This window comes from Mus pahari, chromosome 2, assembly GCF_900095145.1.
Source record: "Mus pahari chromosome 2, PAHARI_EIJ_v1.1, whole genome shotgun sequence".
Lineage (NCBI taxonomy): Eukaryota > Metazoa > Chordata > Mammalia > Rodentia > Muridae > Mus > Mus pahari.
The window spans coordinates 113,462,655-113,481,347 of record NC_034591.1 but is presented as its reverse complement, the minus strand read 5'-3'; the positions used below and the strand labels follow the sequence as shown (position 1 = coordinate 113,481,347).

Sequence of the window (18,693 nt, the reverse complement as noted above, 5' to 3'; positions counted from 1 at the left end):
TGGATGGCTGCCTGATTCTGATATGGTCTGCTTTCCTGTTTTTTGTTTTTTGTTTTTTTTTTCTCTAGGTTTCTTCAGCGTATACTACTGCATAAAGTCATGGATGTGGGTGAGCTAACAGACGTAGCCCTTTAGGCTAGCTCTTACATTGAGTCATAGCTTCTGGTTCCAGAGCAGAAAAACATGACCCTCACATACTGTGTGTTAGCAGAATTGTCTTCCAAAGTAAGGTTTTGCACAATGGAAGAGCCTGGTTTCTTTTCTTCTCATTGGGCTTTCATCTGGGATCAAAGCCAGAAGACTCTAGGAGACACAAATCTCATAACTAAGTCTGCCCTTCAGAGAACAAGACTCAATAATAACATTTGCTGCCATTTTAATGAAGTTGGCTTATTTATTAGGACTGTTAGGGACTTTTATGCAAAGCTCTAGATTTCTGCATTTCCTGAAACACTGAAGATATGGCAATGTGATTATGGTAAATTCACCAAAAAGTAAATTTCTGTAGGCTCCATTTCACATGATCCCCTATCGAGCGAAGTGATGGCCCGCCATGCTGGAATGCTGAACACTTGTTTTTGTTTTGAACCAGGCTCTCTTGTTCTTGTCTTCCTTGATGCTATATCATCTTTGGTTATACTAAAGGTTCTACTAAATTCTGTGGCAAATATTTCTATTTTATTTTTTCCTCAAATGTATAATTCTTAGGGTTCATGGTTTTAATTTGAATCTGAAGTTGACATATGTAAGGTTGTTTTTACCAGCATATTGCTTGGCCCTTGAATCAGTGCTGTGAAACTAAGAAATGAGTGCGGTCACAGATGGTTTTCTTTGTTTGGGGCCAGGGGTCTTGATTTGTATCCCAGGTTGACTTTGAACTTGCAATCTTCCTACCTCCATGTTTCAAGTGCTGAGATTTCAAGTGATGCCTAGCTACCACGTTCCAGTGATGCCTAGCTATCACTTGCCACTATTCATGGATACTGGTACAGATTTTATGTTATCTTTTAGCAAATATCCACCAAAGCCTTTGGAAGTCTCATTTTTACAGTAGGGATTCTATTTCTATGTCTAGATGCATTCATTTTACAGGCCTTCACAATACAGACTCAATTTTTTTTTTTTTTTGATTAGAACGTCACACATTCAATTAAACTTGACCTTTCTGGGTATAATAAGAGGGGATCTTGAGTGTTTTACTTGAGGTTTGATCCTAAACGTACAGACTCAGGGACTACAGTGCTGTGATTTACTAAGAGACTCCAACAACACAGATGCCAGAGAAAAATTTGGGAAGGGAAAAAAAACAAAACAAAAAACCCTGCAGTTGTGAGAAGACATGAGAGTGTAAAATCCCATTAACTTTTTCCCCAGGAAAACTAGACCTTAAGTAGGTGTTTACCTCTTACCTCTCAGCTCAGTAACTCGAAAAAACACAGGGAGAATGGATTTTAGGTTTTTGTTGGTTTTTTCCCTCTCTTTGGTGTGTGTGTGAGAGAGAGCCCCATATATATATATATATATATATATATATATGATCAGAATGACCCACATAGAATCCCAGAAATTGTAATTGGATATTTTACTACAATCATATTAATGAGTTTCTAAGTTTCAAAATATTATTGTTGGAAATAATAGCCTCCGTAGTCTCATGATCTCTCGGTTTAGTTAAAAGAGAGTCTATAAAACTAAATGGCAGACAAAGAGGACGAGTGGGTTAAGAAAGAAGTTATTTACCACTTTAATAGGGCTGTCCAACACTTGGTCACATAGATCATTGGGAAACCTAATTGCTTCCATAGCTCTCCTATCTCATCAGAGGAGAGATGAACACTCTAGGAAGAAGCAAAGCAAACATAGAAAGAGGCGCCATGATAAAATGTGTCGCTACAGCACTATGGAGTTAACAATGGCAGACTTTGGATTTAATCAGAGGACACTTCTGTAGTCTAGGACAGCTATACAAAGCCCTAAGACACTGTATTTACAGGACTTATTAATATAGGGATCTACATCCTACCATCCTGCCAGAGTCTTAATAGCACGGTGGAGCAGCTCCCTCAAGAATCCTCATTTGCTTATCTGTGGAAAATCTAGTAGTTCTAAAAATATTTTCCTGGAAGAGGTTAGAACGGTTATTATATATCAATCGAATATAAAGTATGGTTATGTAAGCCAAGCTTGCATGCTAATATTGCACAGGATAGAAAGCAATAAATCAAGACAAGGAGCTTCCCAGGGTCACCAGGTAGAAACAGGGGGAAGCTCTTGACTCAGTACTGTTAGGGTGCCTCAGCTTCCAGGAGTCGGCTTGCAGCTGGCCTTCCGGGGAGAGTGCCATGTTGGATTCTCACATGGGCATGTATCTTCCTTAGCGAGAGAAAAAGGAATGGCAAAGGAAACAAAACCGACCAAACATCCAAAACTGAAAGGGATACACCAGCCACCTCACATTGTGGTACTGTTCATTTCTTGAAGAGAATATATAATATTTCAAAATATTATATATACATATATATTTCAAATGGTACAAAGTAATGGTAGTTCCAAATTAGAAGACAGTTGATCATTCTTCATGATCTCCCAAATTTCACAGAGAAAACTTTTTTTTTTTTTTTTTTAAAGCCATTTTCCATGACGTTGCCAGAAAATCCGAGTCTTCTTCTTTTGGGATACTGTGTTTCAGAGTAAGTGCACTGTGATTATCTGGTAACCAAAGTGCAGATAAGAGATCCACTTGGCTTGCAAGTATGGAAGATGTTTTAAATCCTCACAACGTATTTTCCACAGGTTGTTCTTTTTCCTATTTATATAACAAATGCTCCTGTTAGGTTCTTGGGTGAATCTGAAACCAAAGAAAGAAAGAAATCTCAGTAAGAACAGTAAGAAATGAAGCCATAAAGAAGGGTGTTCATGCAGAAAACGAGGAGGCCTTTAATTTTATTGTGTTGCTTTATTCAGATGTCTTTCACATGATGCTCAAAGCCCTTAGACAGATCTTTCATATTATAATAAATCCATTAAGCTCCTCTATGTCAAAACTGAGCACGATTCTTAGAGAAATGTCTATCAAGAACTGGGTTCATGGGTATACAATCTCTGTTCAGTTCCATGGGCTTTGTGCCAATAGGGACCCCACAGTTGGTTTATTTCCTTACTGCTGTTGCCTTGAATTCACTAGTAAATTTTTTAATGAAGATCTTGCATTTTCTTGTTGCACTGGATCATGCAAATTATGTAATCACTTTCTGTTTCAGTGATTAAAATTTGAACTGATTATCCCATGGCCTTATGAAGTTGTCCTATTATAAAACATTGAGGAGTGGTCATTGGAAAGTTCTTGTCTAGACTAGCCCATGTCTGTACAGGAACAGATGAAGACTTTTATAAGATGAAGAACTAGTCTGACCAACGACAAGTGTTAAGTGGAATCAAGAACATGCCTGAATATACACATGCTACTTAATCCACCTCAGTATGCGCCCAAAGACTCAAATAGCAAGGACACATGCATGCTCAAGGAACCGCTGGCTAAAACCATGAACAATGGTTCTAGCAGGGAGAAGCCAGCATGAGGAAATAAGCAATTGTATTTTTATCATCTCAATTTTCTTTTTGTGATGTTGGGACCAAAGTCAAGGTCTTATGTATTTCAGGATATCATAGAGATACACTCCAAGCCTCTTAATTTTTTATATTTTTGGAAAATGATCCTTCTGGGACCAGGGAACAAATCAATTAAAATCTTTCAGAGTTAGGTATAACACTAATAAAAATTTGCACTCTAACATGTCTTGGTCAAGATGAAGAATCTATGGGAATTTTTAATAAATTTATTTCAGGTCTTTTCCTTACAAATGATAGATCTTTCTACCTAATTTTCCTTTATTCCATTGGCTGATATAACCTTTGCTTGACAGTGTCTTCTTTTCCACCAAAAAAAGGGGATAAAGTAGCATTTACCAAACTGAATTGAAACTGCCTTTTTTCCATTATTATATTTACTCCCTACCCCACCATGGAAGACCAGGAGCTCTGTCCTGTTGTCATCAAATCCTGGAGACATTAACACCTTAAAATGAGATAGCATAGGTTTATCTGTTCTTACTGACTAAGGCAGTGAATGAATATATTACTTCCAGAGACAACTGTGACTGTGTATAATGGTTCATTTTCCTTGCCTGCAATTCTCTAAATCTTTCAATTATCTCCATATTTAATGTTTCTTCCTTATTATTCAATTGCCTTTTTGTTTTAGACAGCAATTTGATATTACTTCTTTGGAAATTGGTATCTTTCTCCCCCTATCTTTTAGTGTTTCAACTGGAAATTGAAAGGCAATCAGAACTGTAATGCCAAAAGCTCTCAAAGAATTTTATAGTTGGTGGACAACAAGAAGCCAGAAGGTGTCAAAGCTGGGATTCTTCTCTTTTTTAAATATATAAAAAATGTTGGGACAATTAGAATGGACATATATTGCCAAATTCAGAGTCACCAGCAGAGGGATAGACAGAGTGTGGACAGAGGACCAAAGGGTTTGGGTTGGCCAGTCACATAAGCAGTAACGTGACAAGATAACTAGTAGGCTTTGTTTGCAGTTTAAGGTCTGATAACTCCTCTTTTAGGGAACAAAACTTAAGTTTACAAGATGCACTAATTATTGTTTTCTCCACTGTAGTGAAGCAAATCTACAGTTGATCGATTCTTCCCAAGCCAACCAATTAGACTATGTTCTGTAAACTTCATCCTTTTGGTGTTTGTTTGTTTGTTTGTTTTTTGTTCCAACTGACTATAATTTTCTCTGAGTTCCATTCTTTTACATTTCAGTTTTCAAAACACCTGTCATTCAATTACCATGCATAATTAGCATTTCGTATACAAATTACTTGTTTCCTCTGTGGGGAATTCTCTTCTAAATCAAGTCATTGTACTATCTATATAAGGTTTCTATGTTCCTGAACATGGACACAGCCCCACCAACATCCCAAGGCTTTATTTGATATACTATTTAAAATAAATGTTAAGAAATATCTAGAAACACAGAAAAAGACCTTAAGGCAATATTTAGTCTAGTTTTGCCGCTATACAACAATAAAACCATTTAATCAAGTAACTCATACAATGATCAACGTGGGATAGGATTAATGTTTGGCCAGAAAACTCTGTGAAATATTCCATGCTTCTCCTCAGGGAAGCATGATGATGACATTATCTTCCTTCACAGGGAATGGCTGACAACTTCTCAGACATGAATACTTCTCTTCTACACCATGACTTTCAGGGAATCTTCTTATTATTCATCACTCCCAGTTCCTTTGTAGAAAATGCTTTCCCTAATTCCATCTATCTTTGCTACCTTTTTAGGTTATATTGCCTCTAAGAGACACCATTGCCAAGAGTCTTCTTCATTGTGGCGTGCTACTCAGGCTCCTCTGTTCTGAGGACTTGTGGTTCAGAGGATTCATGAGATTTCCACTCTCCAGCCCTCCTTTAAAAATTAACGCTGGAAATCTTTAAAGTAGATCACAGAGCAAAAATATCTCTTGCTTAATCTATATTTCAGAGACTTTCTGATAGCTTTTTTTCTGGAATGTTTTGAGTGGGAAAAGAATAGAGTCTCTGGAAACTTTCTGGTGAAGACTTTTACCCTGAAATTTAGTTTATTTATTGATGTGTGGTTATATGTGCATACCTGTTTTCTGGGTCTGTGTGTGTACACAAGTGTACATAGAGGCCAGAGGTCGATGCTTTCTTCTAGTCCTTTGCTCTGTATTTTTTTCTTTTTTTGAAACAGAGTCATTCATTGAACCTGGAGCTCACAGATTTGGCAAGAATAATTGGCCAACTAGCTCGAGGGATCATCTTATCTCTGCTTCTCCAGCACTGGGATACTGGCAAATGCCATTGTGGCTTTTTATGTAGGGCATGGGAATCTTAATTCAGTTCTTTATGCTTGCTTTAGCAACTGTACCATCTCCCTGGTCCAAGAGTTAATATTTAAACTAACAGCCCAAAAGAAATGTTCACTTTCCATTTAAAAGTTAACAGTTTCAACCTTTTCTTTTTCTAAATTGTGGGCAGTGCTCCTTTAAAACCAGCCTTACATATAAGAAGAAAAGAAGTAGCTCAGATAACAATAAAAATTGAACTCATAATGATTAAAGTCTCTCTGTGAATTAAGCTATTTTAAAACTTAAATTGCTAGAGTCAATATTTGAAGGGGGTAGGCATACATGTATTCTGATGGGGAAAACACATAGGGGTATACAAAAAATTATCATAGACTTTCTTTTAGAAGCATATAATCTAAGAACTAGTGTTAGTCTGCCATCTATTCAGAATGTGGGCTCCTGGAGACTTGTCTGGGATCAGCTGCTGTGTTTTCTGTTTAAAAGTGATTTTAACATCTAGGAGTTCTTGGGAATCTCATAGAGAAAGGGTGAAAGTAATCTTTGAATACTCTCAGTGATTATAAAGCATAGCTTTACCCAGTGTCCCCTCTCTACCCCCAATAGGCTTGAGAATACTGAGCTGTGCACATGGCAAAACTCATTCACCCTTAGCTTTCAAAGTAGCATCAGCCATGGTTTGACTCTCCCGTATCTTCAGCTGCCTGGGTTGACCTCAGTACTCCCTGGGTGGGGCAAATAGTATACTACCCCTCACTTACAGTGATCGGGTTCTGCACAAGCCTCCTTTAATGGGAAAGGTGTCTGGGGTGCATTACAACATGCTTGGTGGCTAAAATAGACTCCAAAATAAAAGAAGCCAAATTTAAATAAAAGTTGCATAATCATTTAAAAAGTAGCATGAACTATTTCTGGGTGTTTTCACTTTTTAGTTTTGAGCATAAAGTCTATCTTCCAAAGAGTCTCTGAATTGGTATTCTTGGAAATTTTCTATACTTAAATACTGAAATAATTTGAGTTGGATTCATTTTCCACAATGAGTTTTAGATTCTAAGTCACCATGGAAGCAAGGGGGATACCTTCCATATCAGTCATTAGTTATCTAGGGCCTGAGTCTTGGTATAAGACACTTAAGTGATGTGTTCAAACCAAAGGTAACTCTAACTCTAATTCAGAATATCTTTAAGTATTCTAGCTTGTCCAGGTACTTTTTAGACAAAACATAACCATAGGCAAGTCTGGGCTCCTCCATTAGCTAATTAAAACAAAATTTTAAGGGTAAGTAACCCAAGCCAGTCTCGCTTCTGGATAGTTTCTTATGTAAGTGTTTAATTATAATGAGAAGCAAAATTCTATGTTGAATTATTTAGAGACATGAGGATGCCTATTAACAAGCTATGGTGGTTCAGAAATCCCTCTTGACCACATGTCAAGGAATTATGGCTATTTCTTAGCCACTATAGTCCATATGAGTAACTATATTTGATGAACCTTTATTTTATATATGAAAAACTTGAATGTGTTCATACAGTATTATATAACTTTATTTCTGATTTCTGTATCACATAGTTTCAAGGACCACTTTTATTTATTGAAAGAATGACATTTGAAATAAAGATCATATCAAGGTTCATGATATAGTGGTTAGAATTCAGGGTGCTCCAATGTTTGAGTCACTCTCTGTTGGGGTAAATGTTTATCATGTGGACTTTACAACTGGAAAAGGTCACTTTTTAATTGACCAAGAAATAAGCACACGCACACACACATACAGGTATACACAAACACTCTTCGAAGCTGATATGCTGACAATTGGATGGTGCACAGCATAGGATGATTCTAGTTGCCTTTGTACTCGTGGAGAGATAATTCCTCTAAAGCAACTAGAGCTCCCCACACCTTCTCCCCTTTGTGTGTCACACAAGTCCAATCCCTATGTGCTTAATGGTTGAACTCGCCACATCCCTCTACCCTAGCATGACACCATAATACTAATACAGGAGGGGCATACACACCCTATATAGTTTATAATTTTAGGGAGCTCCTGGCTTAACCAGAGAAAACAAAGAATAATTACTGACTTTACAAATCTCTTTGTACTGCTCCAAAAGTTCACTAGAACTCCTTTAAGCATGACTGTACTTAAACCCGGTCTTTTTCAGCACACAGCTGAGACAAATCAAGCAAGCACATGATTATCATTCTGAGCACCATGGTTGCAAGACTCAGTCTCCATGTACCTGCCCTAATGATTCTGCCTCCCCTGCTCTACTTGTGACTCTGTACCATAAATAAAGAGCCACACCATGCAGCGAGGTCACGTTTAGACTTTAACTTCTAATTCATCGATGGACACTGACCCATCTAGTTCAGAATATGTCCTGTTAAAGGAAACCTTTCCTCCTCCCATTCAAAGCCCTTCTGACTGCTGCTATTGCAAGAACAAAGCCAATAGTACAGTTTGAAACATGAGTGCAATATTTGAAGTGGACTTACTCGTGTAGTCTTAATCTTGTTGCCTGTAGCACACATCCATCCAGAATTGTCAGGGAGTGTCTTACATTCTTCTCCTTCTAGGCAGGGCTCCATCTCACACCACCATTTCCCAATTACTATGGAGGCTGTGTGGAAACAGGAAACAACTGTATTAGTACTTTGCCAAATAACCCTGTATTCTGAGAATGCATCCCTCCACCAGTTTTAATGTGCTCTGCAGCAAGGAGGCCTACCTCCATCTTCTAAGACTGGATGAAAATGACTCATCAAGTAAACAAATATTGTAATGCAAATACAATGATGTCATCTGGTTTCTTATGTGCCATGCGGTCCAAAGTCACTTCCTATAATTAAACAATGAGGAATGGGGACACTTTTGTTTTGGGTCGCTCTGTCTGAGAGAGGGTCATGCTGTCTAGCTCTTTCTGGCCTGATACTTGCTGTGTGGGGGATTTACTCTCCGATTTTGAGGGATTTTGACTCACTACTTTTCGTAGACCTGGGACCTTGTGCTACTTCTTTTCAGTTAAAGGGACCAAGAGCTGAGTATTCTTCAAAATGACTGACATGTTCTTTTCAGGAAGGCCAGTTTATCCACCCAGAATTAGGTTTATCCCTTAGCCCAGGGCTGTGGAGAATTTCAAAGCCTTAGCAAAAAAAAAAAAAAAAAAAAAAAAAAAAACCTGAAAGCACAGAAGCAAAGTTGAAAAGTACAAACAAAGAGTAATGTGAAGGAACGTTCACTCCTTTGGAGTCAAAGGGACAGCTGGCGCTGGTTGTGGGTTTCCCTTCATATGTTTTGTAAGCCATGGGAAGAATGTGGGTACGAGCCAAACCTTCTCAAATGAAATTGTTTTTTTTTGGATTGTATCAAGGATGGCCATAAGACACTGGTGATATATATATATATATATGTGTGTGTATGTGTATATATATATATATATATATATATATATATATATATATGTGTGTGTGTATGTGTATATATATATATATATATTATATACACAAATATATTATATATATGTATATTTTATGCTTATGATATGTATATGATATGTAAATTATATATATGGACACACAGGCATATATTACATTTTTATAGTGAGACTTTATAAAACTCTGAGTGGAAAACAAGTATCTGTAATTTCCATTTTTCACCGTGTTAGCTCCTCACAAACGCGCCTGCGTCAAAAATCTTAAACTAGTAGCCTGGAGAAATGGCTTAATGATTAAGTGCACTTGTTGCCCTTGCAGAGAGCCTGGGGTTTGGTTCCCAGCACCCACATGATGGCTCACAACCATCCAAGCCTCCAGCTCTAGGGGATTCAGTGTCCTCTTCTATCTTCAGCAGGAGCAGTCATGCAAGTAGCATGCACGCATGCATGCAGGCCAACACTCATTCGCGTAAAACAAAAGTTAGTAAATTCCCCAAACCAAAACAGCAGCAAATATACACACTCAAAAGGGTAACTGTCTTTTCCTGTTTGTTAGGTTGTACTAATTTTCCTCTGGGCTTTTGGGTCTTCATTCCTCTCACCTCCCAGTCCCAAAGGCATGCCTACCATGATGTTTAAATCTCACAGTGACCAAGAAAACAAACAGTATGTGTAAGTGCCTCAGAAAATAAATATAGATACATTTGGCAAAACACAAGAAAACCAAGAAGGGAGACCATTGTGTGGATACTTCATTCCTCCTTAGAATAAGGAACAAAATACCCATGAAAGGATATAGGTACAGAGACAAAATTTAGAGCTAAGATGAAAGGATGGACTATCCAGAGACTACCCCACCCGGGGATCCATCCCATCATCAGTCACCAACCCAGATACTAATGCACATGCCAGCAAGATTCTGCTGAAGGGATCCTGATATAGCAAAAATAAATAAATAAATAAATAAATAAATAAATAAATAAACAAATATCAAAATGCAGAAAAGCCGGAGCCCATTCAGATTCCCTGTGCTTCCTGTTAGCCACAGGATTAGATTTCTGTCTTCCAATTATGTCGTTTACACACCCAGGCAGCTGTTGGCTGTTGTGTTCTCTATCTTTTCCTCCGTATTTTAAAATGAAAGATTTGTTTTTATTTACTGTGTAAGAATGTTTTACTTGTATGCATGCCTGTATACGAGATGCATGCATGCGGTGTACATTAAAGTTACAGATGGCTGTGAGCTGCCATACAGTCTCAGGAACTGAACCCCAGTCCTCTGCAAGGGCAAACCGTGTTCCCAACTTCTGAGTCATCTCTCCAGCCCTCTTCACATGTCCTTCAGCTCGGTACTTCCCTCCTTGAGATTTCACTGTTACTTCTGTGTTGCTTTGAGCAAAATCATTGGGCAGGGTTCCATAGACAAAAATCATAGCTGTTCCTTTATCACCGTGAATTTAAGATAAATTTGAAGGCACTTTTGCCGCATTAATGATTTTATTTTATGTGGAACAGACCAATGTAAATAGGATGCTAAGGAGGTATTAGGGTCAAAGTTTATTAGCCTCCTGTCTGTATACACAGGACAGTGTGAGCTGATGCTGCGGACCAGTCGTCCACATGGCTCACTCAGCATGATGATGTGAATGTCTAGTCATTTTCTCACTGGTGTCTGTGCTCTGCAGCAGGCATAGAGCAGGAGAAGTGTTTTATGCCTATGCTGATGAGTAGGTAATGACATCAAGTAAGAGAATCTAAAGTTTCTACAGTAAAGAAAACAATGTCATTTTGAGAGGGGACAGAAATAAAGATGAGATAAAAAAAATAAAGTTGCTGGTGTTTATTGAAAACCTGCAATGTGTGGTTTCCTTCAGCTGCTGCTTAACCAGGAACAAATTATTCACATTTATCACCGAAGCCAACATTTATCTTTTAACGCTTATCCCGTATTTCTGTACTGTGCCCCTGAATTTAAATCTCCGTGAACAGACACTGTCTGACCTTTGTTCTAAGGAGAAGGGTGCTCTCTTGACAATCCTTTCAAGAGCATGTTGTCACATGTTTTTGTCTTCCTCATGGAGGTACAGTCATAAAGAACACCTGGAGGGGAGGTCAGCTTGTAGTATTGTGCCTGCTTCCAAAGACCTATGCTTGCCAGTCCTTCTGTCCTTCCTGTGGTTCTCTGCCCTCTTTGAGGTGACCTATTTTGCTACAAGCTACTACCAAAGCATTCCCTTTCTCTTAGGCATTGGAATCTTCTAAGTAAATATATAGACAGACAGACAGACAGGAAAAAAATCTTTAAACTGATGAAGCACCTTTAACTCGAAGCTGTAAAGAGCTGACTCCTGCTATGGGGAAGGCTCTATAAATATGAACATGTCTCCAGATATGCTTATCAACATAGTTATTGTGTCTTCCTCTGCAGAACAAAGAGGCTGAAAAGTGCCTTTGCTCACTGAGTCTGGTTCATCCTCCAGCACGGACTTGGTTGGTGGACCGTCCCATTACATGGTATCTTCATCCACGCCAGTTCCCATCCTAGGTCAACACGTGCTCCCTAATTCGGATACTTTTCGAGAAACTTGTATTTCCGCACTATCTTTTATATGGCTCACAAAGAGACTTTCAAACTATCCTTTTCCTTTACCCAAACTGGAAGCTATTTTAAACACTCAGACTCTGGGAGCGGTAAAAAAAAAATCTGTTAGACTCTATAACTGAGCTTGTATCAAGGTATCAAGGTGACTTATGTATCTTTAAGAATGGAGATGAAATTACAATTAGAAAAATAAATATCAAGTTATTTTTCTGCTCAATACATATTCATGAAATGATAATGAAATGAATGTATGTATTTAGTAATATTCTCAAAACTTTGGTCAATTTTCTGACATGTATTCAAATTTCATTTCTTAGTTGTCTCTTAATTTTAAACCCCATTTGTAATTAACAGTAGTTCTTCCTTCTGTGTTCCTTTTACAGTCTAATGCTTTTTTTGTAGAGAACATTTCTTTGTCACTGAAGATATGTAGGATGAATAGGAATTTTTGTGCCGTGCCTCATTTCTATTCTCTATTCATTCTAAAATTCTTATTAGAAAACAAAACAAACAAACAAACAAACAAACAAAAAAACAAATAAAAAAGCTCACACCTTTAATCCCAGCACTCAGGAGGAAGTGGCAAGTAGATTGCTGAGTTCCGGCCAGCCTGGTGTATGTGAACAAGTTCTGGGACAGACAGAAAGCACCCCAAATCTTATTAGTATATGTAAGCCTTTTTTTTCCCCAAACTGGGAATTTTTAAATTTAAAATAATTTTATATTTTTAACTACTACTTATTTCCTATGTAAATATGTACTTATTTATTTTTATGTTCACGTTTTGCCTGCATATGTATCTGTGCACCTCTCGTGCGCAGAAAGTTCTCTTGGAAGTGATAAGGGGTGTAGGGTCCCTACAGAACCAGAATAAATGACGACTGTGAGCTGCTATGTGAACACTGCATCCAAACTCAGGCCATCTGCAAGAGCAACAAGCACGCTTCATTGCTGAACTATTTCTCAAACCCCTCCAGCCACTGTTTAAAATGTTCAGTTAGAATAAATAATAATGGGTTTCATTATGGTATTTGCACACACACATACACATATGTATAGATGCACTGTCCACATGTAGTCATTCCTGGTATAACCCTTCCTGATTCCAACTGGTCACTTTCCTCTCCCCGGTTCCTCTTTCTGTCTCTCTACCCTTTGTTTCTCACTGTGTCTGTGTCTGTCTCTCCCTGTCCCTCTCTGTCCTTCTCTATCTTTGTCTCTCTCTCTCTCTTTCTCTGAGACTCTCTGTCTCTGTCTCTCTGTCTTTCTCTCCCTCTCCCTCACCTTTTCTCTTCCCCATTTCTCTCACATACACATAAGACTAGATTCTACGCATGAATGACACCCCACATTTGCCTTTCCTTCCCTGGTTACCTGTTTGCCAGCACCCTTTCCCTTTAGATTCCTTCATCCTCCAACAGTCTTTCTTTTTCATACAAATATATGTATATATATAATTAAAATTCTGCATTTGAAAGTCTAGACTCTTGACCTGAATAATTTTCAATTGTCTCAAATTCTCATAATTAACAATAAGAATGGTAACTAGTATTTACTGAATGTCAGTGATGTGTTTCTGCTTCCAACTTACAGCTCTGTGCCACTACCTCTGGCCCCATTATGAGGAACTGAAAATGTATTACATCATCCTCACAGTAGTTATTGCTGAACCCTAGTGCTTAGCGTTTCCAGGTTTACAAAGGTAAGAAGGGTTGCAGGCCAGCTTAAACATAAGCCTTACAGAATTTACTTATTTATAGCTTTGTGTTTGGAATTCAGAAAACTTAAAACAATTATTGATTGCTGAGTGAATGAATTTTCCTTATTATATTACTGCTGAAAAGAATTTCATGTTAAACACAAACACATACAGAAAAAAAAAAGACTCAGTGTATGATGAAATTAGTTTCAGCTTGCTCGCCGCTTCTCTGGTCTGAGATGCGCTTTCTTCGATTCCATTAGTTACAACATTGTACAGAAATCCCCACCAGGGAACAATTTTGGAAGTAAGGGATGCTGTGCGGCAGATATGTAACTGTGACAAGGGCTTTTCATCCCTTAGAAAAACCTAGTTAATTAAATATCATCCGCAAAACCGACTTCCTTTTATCCGCAGTGATTATGAAAGGGGGCCTTTACGGTCCCTTTTAACCTCAGGGTTCTGGGATTTGCTCCGTAAATGTGTCATATGCAGGAAACATCTGATCTTCAGCTCTTTCAAGGATGTTCATGTCTCCTGGAGAGCTTCTTAAAAATCACTAAAGCCCCTTTAATCACGAGTCCTGAATTTCTCTCTTATACCAGATGATACTGCCGAGGAGCCAAAGAGGTGAATCAGTGAGAATCTAGATGGGCGGGCATCCTTTCCTGAGGCTGCTCCTGTTATCACCATTGTCACTGATAAGGAGAGGCAGTGAGATACTAATTGACGCTAAGATTAATAAATATAGCATACAAGTGTCATATTGAATAAGAGCAGAAATCCCTGTTATATCACCTCTGTAAACAGTGCTTGTCTCTCAGCCCAAGAAATGTTTATTTCTTGGTATACGTTATACCAAGAGTGATAAAGTTAAGACCATGACTCGGTCCGCCCTCCAGCTTCAGTTTAGATCTGGTTTCTTAACAGAGGCACTGGTGCTGTTTGTCACGAATAAATGAGCACAGCGATCTTTTGCGAGCAAATTCATTACTGTGCTAAAAGAGCAGGCAGGCATGGGGAGGTGGAAATGGGAAAACCTTACTATACTGTGGAAATTCTTTAGGGCAGGAAGTGAGCCTTCTGTTGGTTTTCTTGAATGGGGTCAGTCACAGAAGACTCTAGACCTAGATTACATGAGCAAAAGCAAGACATTAGCAAAAGATGGAACTGCATTCAAAACAGACATGGGAAGGTTTGCTGCATGCCATTGTTTGAGTTTTTAAAATTCTTTTAGAAAAGATATATTTCTGTTTTTAATTTTTGCGATGATATGACATTTCTACCATTCATTTCCTCCTTCTTAATTCTCCCATAAGCCCCTTCTTACTCTCTGTCAAATTCATGGCCTTATTTCTTTCCTAATACTTACTGCTTGCATATGTGTATACACACATACACACACATACACACACACACATATGTAATACACATATGCATGTATATGTATATACACACATATATGCAGGCAATAACAATTAGCAGTGCTCTACACTTTATCTCATTTGCTCCTGTGAATATTTTGTTCTCCTTCTAAGAAGGATCAAAGGATCCACACTTTGGTACTCCTTCTTGAGCTTCATGTGGTCTGTGAAGGTATTTGGAGCTTTTGGGCTAATATCCACTTACCAGTGAGTGTATACCATGTGTGTTCTTTTGTGATTGGGTTATCTCACTAGGGATGATATTTTCTAATTTGCCTAAGAATTTCATGAATTCATTGTTTTTAACAGCTGAGTAGTACTCCACTGTGTAAATGTACCACATTTTCTGTATCCATTCCTCTGTTGAAGGACTTCTGGATTCTTTCCAGCTTCTGGCTATTATAAAGAAGGCTGCTATGAACATAGTGGAGCATGTGTCCTTGATTTATGTTGGAGCATCTTCTGGGAATACCAGGANTGGTATAACTGGGTCCTCAGGTAGTACTTTGTACAATTTTCTGAGGAACTGCCAAACTGATTTCCAGAGTGGTTGTACCGGTTTGCAATTCCACTAGCAATGAAGGAATGTTCCTTTTTCTCCACATCCTTGCCAGCATCTGCTGTCATCTGAGTTTTTTATCTTAGTCATTCTGACTGGTGTGAGCTAGAATCTCAGGGTTGTTTTGATTTGTATTTCCCTAATGACTAGGTCTGTTGAACATTTCTTTAGGTGCTTCTTGGCCATTCAATATTCCTCAGTTGAAAATTCTTTGTTTAGCTCTGTATCCCATTTTTAAATTAGGTTATTTGATTCTCAGGAGTCTAACTTCTTGAGTTCTTTTTATATGTTATATACTAGCCCTCGATTGGATGTCGGATTGGTAAAAATCTTTTCCCGATCTGTTGGTTGCTGTTTTGTCCTATTGACAGTGTCCTTTGCCTTACAGAAGCTTTGCAATTTTATGAGGTTCCATTTGTCAATTCTTGATCTTAGAGCATAAGGCATTGGTGCTATGTTCAGGAAAATTTCCCCTGTGCCCCTGTGTTTGAGGCTTTTCCCCCACTTTTTCCTCTATAAATTTCAGTGTAGCTGATTTTATGTAGAGGTCCTTGATCCACTTGGACTTGAGCTTTGTACAAGGAGATAAGAATTGGAGTTACAGAGACAAAGTGTGGAGCAGAGACTTAAGGAATGCCCATCCAGAGACTGCCCCACCTGGGGATTCATTCCATATCCAACCACCAAACCCAGATACTACTGTGAATGCCAACAAGAGCTTGCTGACAGGAGTCTGATATAGCTGTCTCCTGAGAGGCTCTGCTAGTACCTGACAAATACAAAAGTGGAAGATCACAGTCATCCATTGGACAGAGCACAGGGTCCCCAATAAAGAGCTGAAGGGGTTTACAGCCCCATAGGAGGAACAACAATATGAACTAACTAGTAACCCCAGAGCTCCCTAGGACTAAACCACCAACCAAAGAAAACACATGGTGGGACTCATGCCTCTAGCTTCATATGTAGCAAAGAATCAGTGGGAGGAGAGGCCCTTGGTCCTGTGAAGGTTCTGTGCCCCAGAATAGGGCAATACCAGGGCCAGGAAACAGGAGTGGGTGGGTTGGTAAGCAGGGGTGGGTGGGAGGGGATAGGAAGTTTTCAGAGGAGAAACCAGGAAAGGGGATAACATTTGGAATGTGAATAAAGAAAATTTCTAATAAAATATTGTTAAACCATTTGTTTAAAAATGCTGTCCTTGAGGCTCCTTGCTCTTGCAAACATTATATGCCCCTGTACAGGGGAACACCAGGGCCAAGAAGGGGGAGTGGGTGGGTAGGTGAGCGGGGGTGGTGGTGAGGGTATAGGGGACTTTGGGGATAGCATTTAAAATGTAAATGAAGTAAATAAAAATTGGAAAAAATACTAAAAAATTGCTGTCATTTTTCCTTTGTCAAATCTCAAGTGACTATAGGTATGTGGTTTCATTTCTGGGTCTTCAGTTCTATTCCATTGATCTTCTTGCCTGTCTCTGTACCAATACCATGCAGTTTTTATGACTATTCCTCTGTAATACAGCTTGAGGTCAGGGATAGTGATTCCTCAGAAATTCTTTTAATGTTGAGAATAGTTTTTGAAATCTTGGGTTTTTTGTTATTCCAAATGAATTTGAAAATTGTTCTTTCTAACTTTATGAAGAATTGATTTGGAATTTTAATGGGGCTTGCATTGAATCTGTAGATTGCTTTCAGCAAGATAGCCATTTTGACTATATTAATCCTGCCAATCCAAGAACATAGGAGATCTTTCCATCTTCTGAGATCTTCTTCGATTTCTTTCTTCAGAGACTTCAAGTTCTTGTCATACAGATCTTTCACTTGCTTGGTTAGAGTCTCACCAAGGTATTTTATATTGTTTGTGTCTATTGTGAAGGGTGTTGTTTCTCTAATTTCTTTCTCAGCCTGTTTACCCTTTGAGTAGAAGAAGGCTACTGATTTGTTTGAATTAATTTTATATCCAGCCAACTTGCTGAAGTTGTTTATCAGCTTTAGGAGTTCTTTGTGGAATTTTTGGAGTCACTTAAGTATACAATCATATCATCTGCAAATAGTGATATTTTGATTTCTTCCTTTCCAATTTATATCCCTTCAGCCTCCTTTTATTGTCTAATTGCTCTAGCTAGAACTTCAAGAGAGTTGGCAGCCCTGTCTAGTCCCTGATTTTAGTGGGATTGCTTTGAGTTTCTCTCCATTTAGTTTGATGTTGGCTACTTATTTGCTGTATATTGCTTTTACTATGTTTAGATAGGGGCCTTGAATTACTGAATCCAGCTTGTTTGTATGGCTTAGGAAAGTCTGAGCATAAATTAAGTGGTTGGATATATGATCACGTTTATGTTCCCAGAAGATTATATACATCAAACTAGACAGATTTCTACCCTCATTTTGTCATGCAGTGGAAGAAACAGTCACAACTCTACAGGGATGGGACAGCTCTTCAGTCTCCATTTTACACAGTTGTTGAAACACAGTTGCAGTGGTTCTTTTCAAGGGGTCTGTAGTAACTCCAAGTAGGTCATTGACTTTATCAAAGCAAACAGAAAATCAAATGCATCGAATAGAATATTCATCTCTGCAATTTCTCCAGACTTCCTTTTCCTCTGATCTCATACTTAAGGAAGTGATCCAGACTGGAGACATGCATTGTCAAGTTCCATGGCAAGTCTGTGATACAGAGGCCCAAGTTTCAGTCTTAATTCCACAGTTCATTAGCAATACAGCTTTCAAACATTGCTTGATTTGAGGTGCTGGCTCCTCAGTTACAAAAACCACAGGTAGTTATTGTGATTTTTTTTTTAATTTAGAAGCCATGAGAATCACATACTCTTTTCTTTAAAGATTTATTTTATTTATAGAGGACATTGTCGCTGTCTTCAGACACACAAGAACAGGGCATCAGATCCCAATGCAAATGGCTGTGAGCCACCATGTGGTTGCTGGGAATTGAACTCAGGACCTGTGGAAGAGTAGTCAGTGCTCTTAACTACTGAGCCATCTCTACAGCCCAGTTATTGTGAATTTTAAATGAAATAAAGAACTCAGAATAAAGCAGAATAAAGTTCAAATT

At 38.4% G+C, this 18,693-nt stretch overlaps 1 protein-coding gene across 1 annotated transcript in view; it reads right to left on the bottom strand.

The window, feature by feature from the left end:
• Positions 1–380: 380 nt before the first annotated feature.
• Positions 381–18,693, bottom strand: part of Tafa1 (TAFA chemokine like family member 1) — a 509,982-nt gene continuing 491,669 nt past the window's right edge. The window contains exons 4-5 of the mRNA XM_021191115.2: positions 8,409–8,533; positions 381–2,848 (exon numbers count right to left, since the gene is read on the bottom strand). Coding sequence (XP_021046774.1) covers positions 2,831–2,848; positions 8,409–8,533 — 143 coding nt within the window. The 3' untranslated portion in view covers positions 381–2,830. The remainder of the gene's footprint in view (positions 2,849–8,408; positions 8,534–18,693) is intronic.